General features: G+C 45.8%; 1 protein-coding gene across 15 annotated transcripts in view; it reads left to right on the top strand.

Moving 5' to 3' along the window:
- Window positions 1–6,118, top strand: part of ZMYM4 (zinc finger MYM-type containing 4) — a 1,943,772-nt gene extending 1,937,654 nt beyond the window's left edge. For all 15 annotated transcript variants that reach the window (XM_069622579.1, XM_069622582.1, XM_069622583.1 and 12 more), the window contains one exon: window positions 3,120–6,118. In XM_069622579.1, coding sequence (XP_069478680.1) covers window positions 3,120–3,330 — 211 coding nt within the window. In that variant the 3' untranslated portion in view covers window positions 3,331–6,118. The remainder of the gene's footprint in view (window positions 1–3,119) is intronic.
- The last annotated feature ends 3,494 nt before the right edge of the window (window positions 6,119–9,612 follow it).

Consider the following 9,612-nt stretch of genomic DNA (forward strand, 5'->3'; position numbering starts at 1 on the left):
TCTTTTCTGTCTCGCTTGCTCGCAGCACCAGCTGCCTTTTTCAGTATAAGGAGGCTCCCGCACCTGAAACAGCCCCATGGCCGTGTTCGCCTTGGGCTCCCCAGGTCCTGTGGGATCTCAGCCGGCGTTTTAGCTCCTTCTCCTGTCCCACCACGGCTGCTTCCTGTCAGAAAGTGTCCCCTGCTGGTCTCTCCCAGACAGGCTTCCCTGTATTTTTATTGTGGTGTTCTCTGCCTCTCGTTTTATACACCTGCAACCACTTAACAGGTTGCAGCTGTACTTTCTCAATTGTGCTTGCTTGACCATGATTAAGGGGACATGCCCGACTCTCACCATACTCTGCAGGCAACTTCCTCGTCCCAGTACCATGTGGTAAAATGTAGGTGTAGTGTTGCTCTTTCTCCTCGTCCAAGTACTAGAGAGGTGAACTAGGTTACTAGGGTTTACTACTCCTAGTTGCTTCTTCCTTGTCTCGGTACTGTTAGATTGAAAATGTGGGGCAATGAGGGTAACTGGCTTACAATAGCCCATAAAGGCTGGGGGAGGGTTAGGCTGGTCCTCGTTGGGGAGCGGGGGATATCATGCCTCGCCTATTTTTGCCTTAACTCCTCTCTTCGTCACTCTTTCTGGTGTTTCTAGAGTGGTAACATCTTTGGGAATTTTCCGGGTCAGTGGAATAGTGATAGCAATACCCCATGACTGTCTCTGGGATATAGGGTTCTCCCTAAAAGGGAAATGCGGAATACTGCATCTCGTCTGAAGACATCTCACCTCCAATCCCCAAGGACCCTCCACCCAGGTGATCCTCCCTCGCTTTTCAACCCCAAGGTTGCTGGTACAGAGGTCACGTTCAGTAGTTCCGTGCACTGTCGAGACTGTTCCTGTGACTGGACAGATACACAAGCCTGGCTACGAGAAGACCACAATGACGCTGACTAGCAGAGGACCCACAGGAAGGACACGATTCAGGTCGGAGATAGATAAACTATGTGCTCAGGCGACAGAAGGGGACTCTCGTGGCAGAGATACAGAAGCAGGTCCTGCAAGGCCTCCTTTCATCCCGGAGAGCTGCAGAGGAAGGCCTTTTAACTTAAGTCACAAATCTGCTGAGTCCCAAGTTCTAACTCTGGATTGTTGCTGATGCAACGAAGTAGCCCAGATGGGAGCTGGGTGGTCACTGGTCACTTCAAAAGGATTCCAAGAGATGGATCATCAAGCAGAGGTTGAGACTGGTTGTTCTCACCAGCCCATGGGTTTGGATGAAGGCATTCATGAGATTTGACAAAGGAGTAGGGCTTCGCTGGTACTTGCTGGGGGCAATACTGCTTGGCTGCAGCGAGAATCCATGGGTCTTCAGCAGGACTCTTCACGTGGGTCTTGGCTCCATTGCCTATATGAAGAATGTCTGCAGTAGTCATCCTATTCTAAAATCGAGCTGGAGTGTCCCCAAGCCAACTAACGAAAAGGATCTGCTAGTGGATAGATGGGTAGATAGAACACACTTTGGCTAGGTTGTGAACTGGGACCCTACAGTCCCAGCGCTCACACCCTGCCACAAACACATGCCACTGCTTTACCCATGGATTCAGTTTATCATGTATGGAATATCCAGCCCTCAGCAGGCAGGAAGAAGGCCAAGATATCCAAAGGACAAAATCTTGACATGCCCATTTTAAAGTATTTGGTACTCTAAGTGACATTTTGCCGTAAAATACAAAGGTGCCCACGAGAAAAGTAAAACTGAGTTGAAATACATCCACTGCCACTAAGCCCGTCCTGGACACCTCATGCAAGTATCTTACATTTATAATGGATACGTTCCTCCCATGGATTCCTCATCTATGATACTCTATTCAGCATTCTCCAGACCCCCTTGCTCACACCACTGCCTTGACTCCAGACTACATCCTCTTAGAGGCTTCCCCTCTCTGCGCCACCGCTACTCCCCTCAGTGCCACCACTCCGCCCACACCTTTTCTGTCGCCCTCCTTTCACTCTTCGTCACCTTACTGTTCACACCCTACTTTATCAGTCTCTCTCACCCCTTTCACGCACAACCAAGTACCACTTTCTCTCACCAACCAATACCTCACCTTGCACACTCCTTAAACAATTCTCGTGCTCTTCTCCACCGTCCTTCTTCTGTCTGGTCTTTTTGTCTTCCTTCTCTCCTGACCTCACGCAAATAACTCACACCTTTTGTTTCCTAACCTCCTTCTTATCCTCCCCTTCCCTCTCCATTGATTCTCTGCCATTTTTTGTGCACAGGTCCTCTGGCTCTTGGCAAGGGTGGTCTGCTGCAGTAAGAATCTAATCTGAATGTCTGTTCTTGTGAGGGCTTTCGGCTCAGCAGTCTGGTATTGGATGCAGATGTTGGAGTTCAGGTTACGCTGGAGGCAGGGACTGTTTCATTGATGTTTGTCGTTCTGCTGTCTAGAGCTCTCTTGCTGTTTCTTTCCCTGTCAGGCTGCTCACTTGCTCTTCCACTGCCGGGTCTTCTGGGAACTGTAGGAAAGAGAAACCGACTGGTCAGCATTGTGCTGCACAGACATGGGGCAGGACAAGGTGGTAATCATTTCATGCATGCAAGCAAGCACAAAAAGAAGGCACAGGGACTGGCGCCCATTCTAACTTCCATACCCTGTCGCTGCGGCATGACTGAATCTGGGAATCCCCATGGCAGGTTTCCCAACCCATGCTGAGGTCCCCATCCCGCTTGAGTTGTAGGATGTAGGAGCAAGAAACACTTAATGTAGTAACTATTGTACTCTTAGTGCAAATACCCCTTTCCACCCTCCTCACGTTAATTGGGTCTCTGGTAGTGGCTGATGAGAGTACCAAAGTCAGATGCCGTCCATTATCTATGGACAGTATATTCAATGTGGCAAAATATACAGCCAAATTTAGTTTTCACTTGATTGATAGATATTACACTTAATAAAAAATAAGAAAATTATGAAATGTTAAGAAAAAATTCACTGGCTTGTTCTGCAGCAGTTTCATTAGTTTTTATAAATGTAAATATGCAAACTGTTTCTTATAGCAATGTTCTGACTTTTGTATATGGGGGACTGAGACCATTTTCTCAACACTCACCATGCTTTATTTCCTTTTTGTAGCAGTTCAGAGAGTGTGAAACAGCGGAGTGATGTTTTCTACCTGCAACCGGAACGTTCCTGCGTCCCTAATAGTCCAGTATGGTACTCTGCAATGCCTATAGACCCTGGCACCCTGGACAGCATGCTAACACGCATTCTCATGGTGAGGGAGGTACATGAAGAACTTGCTAAAGCCAAAGCTGAGGACTCGGAGCTTGATTTATCAGACTAATTGCAGCTGGTGACTGGATGGAGTTGTGAAAGTTTTGTTTTTCAAACTGGGGGCAAACACTAAACTGTGAAAGGATCCAGCCTTACCCCTCTCCTTCAACAAAGTGTATCAATCGAACGTCTGACAGTGGCACCGTGCCACAGTTGAAGTTCAAACTTGGTACCAGGACAGCCGAACGCCTCTGTGTACAGAATCCGGAGTTGAACTAAGTGTACTGTGGAAGCTGTACAGCATTTTACTTTTGTTTTGGGTGGACTGGGGGTGATGGTTTGGGAAGAAATTGTGAAATATTTTTGAGAACCATATGTAAAACTTCTTTAGTCACCAAGGATCTTTGATGTGGAGCAGACGACAGTGTTTGGAGATTCAGACATTTCAGAGTCCATGGGAATGAGTGGGCCGGTGTGCTCTGAACGTACCAGGCCTCGGTTTTCAGCTGACCACCAGAGGATCCGGTTCAAACTGTGGAATAGACTTTTTCTTTGCCCAGTAGTCATGGCTGTCAATGTTGGTGACCTTGTTCAGGCAAATGCTGCAGTGCTCAAGTTTTCCAGACAAATGTCAGTGTTTCCTTTTTGGCACCTCCGAGTCTGTTTTCAAAAGAGGTAATAAAGGGCATAGTATTTCCAGAACTACTTCCATCAGCCCTTTACAATTCCAGCAACATCCTCTCCATTTCCACGCCATTAGCAACACTTGCCTTATCCTGAAAAGAGACAGTATTAGTTTCAACTTAGTAGCTGTGGCAAAACCTGTACTGGCAGTTTCTCAACACTGTGCCTGTTTCACGGTCTTAAGTTCAACCTTTTTGGTGAAGTTTGCTGGGCACATGGGGTATATAGGATCTCAAATGGGCAATCTCTGACTGAGTAAGCTGGACTTTTAATTCCAACTCTAAACTGTTCTCTTTCCCCCAAAACATACCCAAAACCAGCATTACTTTTTAATGCGGTCAAACATCACAAGTAAACCCTCAATTCAAAGCAGTTACTTTTTTTAATGACTGGCTCATTTGACATAAGGAAAAGGAAAGACAAACCATATTGTTATTACATCCCATGAATAAAATGTCAAAGATCACTTTCTCTACTTTTAGTCGTAATAAAGGGTATTTAGTCCTAATTATAAACCTATTCTCTACTTGGCATTTGTCTATCTGGTAGTTTTCTTCCCTGCTTGTAAAAAAAACAAGTGTCACCAACGTGTTTTTAATGCACCGAGCTGTATGGACAAAGTAAAACCTGCCCCAATTCTTTATCCTTGCGGACCATCTGTTATTTTCCGGTCATAATGTCTGTTTTATTCTACCCACACGCTGCCAAATACAAGTTTACAATTGGTTAATGTATTCCCCATGCATCCATTGATGCTGCCAGTGAAAAGGTGTGCATGGCCCTTGCTCTTCAATGGGCACTGTAACTTTAACTAGCTATGGTAATGCTTTGAATGTACAGGATTGTGGAAAATTAACCTGTGCGCATCTGGGTTGTACTGTGCAAGATCTAACCCTATGCTTCAATTTATGGACTACATAAATATATATTTTCTCATGGACACTGACCAAGGCCAAACCTTGGGCTTTTCACTGGTAGTAGCGTATTAGAACAACAGTTTGACAAAACGTTTGCCGGCTCTTGTACACAAATCTATACAGATTTAAGGGAAACCTCAAATGAAGCCCCTGTCCAGAACTGCTATTCTGTCAGGAAAGGGTGTTCGAATAAGAGCTGGCAGACCTGTATGGGATAAAACCATGCAGTTTTGTTTTCTACGTTATGCAGCCAATATGCATATCTTGAACTGTTTTGGTTTAAAGTTTTTTGGTGGAAAAACACTACGTTTTTAAATTGACAGCTATGTTATACTGGGAAGAAAAAGAACAGCAAGTGTACCGTTATTGTTGTGAAATTGTGCCATGGTCCGTGACCTATGGCTCTCCAGCTGTCTTGGCCTAAAGCTCCCTCAGTCCTTCACCATTGACTATGGTAAATAGTGCTAATGGGGGGAGATTTACAAAGGATCTGGTGAGCCAAAGTTTGCAGACCCCTTCTCCACCAGAAGGCATCAATAATACCCCCCTTCCCAAAGGACGGATATTACTTGCTTGTAAAGTAGAATGCTGCAATTTGAGCTTTGCATGACACCCAGTGTGTGATAGGAGGGTTGGTGTGGTGTTGCGCTCTTGTTCTTTCTTACAAGCGTGCAGTTTCCTGTCTGCGTTAACAGAGTGTTTTTACTTTTTTTATACAAGCTGTATGAAATTGATTTGTATTTCAGGGAATAATGAGAAATACCCAAGACACACATTTTCCTTCGCCATTCACCCACCTATCTTTTGCACACTTTCCTCTTCCCTACATGCCCACCTATTTCGATTATGGACTCCTGTTTCACTAGTGTCGTGGAAACATTCCCTTAGAATAAATAAAGCAACAATATTTTATCTGAGCGTGCACCCCTTTTTTTACTCCTTCTGTAAATAATGCTCCCCATCCTTCCAGAGGCCAAATGGGATTTCAGTTTTATTTGTCAAACAATCTCAAGATTTGGTGCAAATGGCAGTCAGTGTTGCAAAAAAAAAGGTCTTGATAAAATGTCAGTTGTTGGGACAGGGAATGTGCTTTTGAAGTTGGCATTGCACTGTTATGTAAACAGATGTTATACCTGTAGAGATTTATCAAATGTGTCTAGTATTACTTTCTGAAAATGCTTCACTCAAGGTACAGCGCTCTGTCTACCAAACGTCTCTGTGGATCTTTTGGGATGAATATTAAACCCTATAAATATGTAGTTGTCTTTATAAGTGTTCCTTTGCCCCACATTCTCATGGGATATCCCAGGCCTTACGACTCTGGATCAGAGGGTACTCTGCATAGCAAAACAGCATGAAGGGATACCGGTTTAAGGGAGCCAGAACATGAAAAACACGCTCCTTAAGCCATCCCATGTCGGTCCTTTTCTCTGCTGATTTGAGACACTGAATGCTTATTATGGATGCACATCATTCCTAAATTGCAAAACAATGTTCTTGCTTGTACAGTTTGAGCCCCTACCGAAGATACTCTGGTCCCCACTACCCTTGGCTACTTAGTGCCTAAGGTGCCTCGGTTTAAACCATGTTCCTCTTGCAGCAAATTATTTTTATAAGCAGAGCATATGCATTACCTTTGCTTGAGGGTCAGTCACACGTCTCTCCTGTCTTCTCTGCAACAGCCTCTGGATATCCTTCCAAATGTCAGATCCAACTCTTCATTCTTTTTGCATTATTTAATTATGCTTAAAATAGGGAAGTAACAGTCAGACTTCTGTATTCTTTTACAGGGCTCATTGGCAAAGGAGGGGCTCAGTAAGGTCTACGACTGGGATCACTCTCGAGGTACCTCTATATGATATGATATTTATAACGCGCCTATACACAAGTGTATAGTGTATACAGCCTAATACTGGTGCCAGTGTCCCTAGTACTCAAGTCTACCACCTCCACTTCACGTTACTGGGGTTTTCTCGGAGATGCCCGTGGGGCCTGACTTCGATGGTGCTCACACATTTGTGCTCCTATGGCCTAAACCCACTTGCTGCGTGCCAGCCAAACATAAATCAGCCAGTGTCATCACCAAGGTGGTAGTTGTTAGTCAGAATCATATGCAGTACCCTTAGGGAAAACTACATACAATTAAGACTACAAGTGGTAGTACAATTTCACCTTTGGTACAAGCCTGTCCTACACAGTAAGAGTGGTAGCGATGGCTTAGCAGCCAGACTTGTCTCAAGAGCAAATGAGCAGTAATAGGTATTACACAAAACACTACAATGACTGTGACTCAAGCAAACACTGACTCAAGGTTTCTGGTTAAAAAATATAAGTAGATTTATTTTTAAAGCATCTGTTCACAAAACACTTCACTTCTATTAAATAAAACCACACTCTAAATATACTACACACAACCAATTCCTCGTGTTCAAATCAATTCAAGGTAAGTACATTAAGATTTGACAGACTAGTGTTTCGAAACAAAGACGTTACCGTGGGTTAATACGCGATCACTTCTTAACAGTAATGACAGTTCGGTCTTATTGGGGAAAAAAGCGTACCCGCGGGAAGAAATGCACCCGAAGTCAAACACACTTAGCACATAGAAGTAAAAAGGGAATAGTGGATAAAAATCATAGGCAATACTTTTGTCAAGGCAATAGAATCAGTGTACATTTTCTAAGAGGCAGGTAAGCCAATAGGCCTGCACCAGTGTTAAATGGAGCATGGGCTCTGTTGTCGACGAGATTAAAGTTGCCAGGAGTACTGGATATTGTCAAAGGGTAGCAAAAGTTATAAGACGGAAGGAAGAAAGGACAAGCCTTTGGAAAGGAAAGGGGGTTTCACCCAGATTCCTCACGGTCGGACGGAGAGAACGACCAAATGGACACAGTACCTTATTCAGATGAAGAAAGCTGGTGCTACGGCAGTTGTTCCTGGTAGTTCCTGCAGACTCACGGTTCCTGAAGCTTCAGTCATGGGGACAAGAAGGACGACATCTGGAGCGATCGGCACTACCCAGGGATGAAGCCAGCGCAGCGAAGCAACGATGAATAAAAGGTGCGCTCCTTAAAAACAGGAGAGGGTTCTTCTGATGGCTATCCGGACCACTACAGCTCAGTGTAGTGATTTTGACCCAGAAGAGGATTCTCTGGCTGTAGAAGGTGAGCTGGTATATCCCACCAGGCTCAAGGGAAGAAGACTCGGGACTGGATCTTCTCTGTCGTTGAAGGGTAGATAGCTCAGGACTGCAGCCGGGCTTCACTGGGATCCAGGTGTTGCAGCAGCCGTCTTCTCCACTTCTCTTCGATTCTTGTAGTTCCAGTGGTGACTCTGACTTCCAGCCCAAGAGTCCTGCCTTTTTAGTCCCAAAATTCCCCATTCCCACACCCTGGCTGTCAATCACACAGCAGGGGGGTTATCCGACCCGGACAACCACCTCAGCCAATCGACACAAAGTGCTGCTTGGGTCTCCAAGGAGACCCTGTGCAGGGGGTTACTAAACCCCTCCCTCACATTCACCCCACCTAGACACCCAGACGCCAAAGGAGGGCTTCTTTGCAGAAGCCCGCCAAAGGACGGCAAACAAGGAAAGCAAACCTGGTGTGGCGCGAAAAGCAGACAGACCTTTGCAACACAAAATGGTGAAAAACCACGCTAGGACCCACGATAAAAACGATATGGGGTAGCAGGTTTTATGTTCACGTCTGTCAACACAGCCAGAACACTAACACGGGAATCCGTGTAAAAATGATAGTTACCCCTGCCACCCGCCATGTCGAATCGGGAAGGGGGACACAAGTGCCCCTTGAGTTACAGAAGGATAGGGGAAAGATATTCCCCTCCAGTACTCCATTGTAAGATGGCTTGTACTGGATCTGTATTTTAAAAGGACTAGTAAAGCCAATGGTGACTTTACCTGTTTCTGGGGGACAGTAGTCATCCCCAGAAATGGAGTTCACAAGGGAAGTCTAAAAGACATCCCTGTGTCACTGCACTAAAGGTGCTGTGTGACACACAAGTAAAAAGATGATGCCTATGGAGATAGTGACACTCCATAGCCCATGAGCACAAAAAGTACAACGGACACAAAAAAATACACTGTGTATGGGAAAAAGGCTCACACTCTTACCAGGTGAAAAAATAAACCCCAGAAATCCAGCAAAACTGCTGGGGGACTCACTAGGTAAGGGAAATTAGCCATAAATGAGAATTCTCCCTAACAAACCACTGCAAAAGGGCTCCTAGAGCCAGTCCTGGCGCCTTTGGCACTAGGCTCATATGTAGGAAGGAAGGGCTGTTCAAACTAGGTCCCATTTATGTAAATGGGCTTTTAAATCCAACATGGAAGCACCCACACTGTCTAGTTCTAAGAACCAAGCCATGCGGTCTTGTGTTTTGGGTGTGGCAGGCCTGGAACTACTTTCCCTGGTACTACTTTACCTGGGCTATATAAACCACACCCTGACTGCAGAACACGCTTTGTGTTCTGCAACCAGCGGCGTGGCGCTTGCCGTGTCCAGCTCCTGTTCTCAGCGTCTTCCTGTGGTCCTGCAAGAACGGGATTGTTCTGTCTTGCCTGAGAGGGCACCGTCCAGCGCTCGGCATCTCGGCTGGGCTGCGGTCTATGGAGGCCGAGCGAGGGGGAGGCATCACTCGCCTGTGGGTGCTGGCTTGGGGACTTCTGGCGAGCCGCTGCCACTCTTCGGGCATTGCGACCTGCGGTGACGAGAAGGGGTGGAGCAGTGTTG

This window comes from Ambystoma mexicanum, chromosome 11, assembly GCF_040938575.1.
Source record: "Ambystoma mexicanum isolate Mex_15411 chromosome 11, UKY_AmexF1_1, whole genome shotgun sequence".
In the NCBI taxonomy this organism is placed as follows: domain Eukaryota; kingdom Metazoa; phylum Chordata; class Amphibia; order Caudata; family Ambystomatidae; genus Ambystoma; species Ambystoma mexicanum.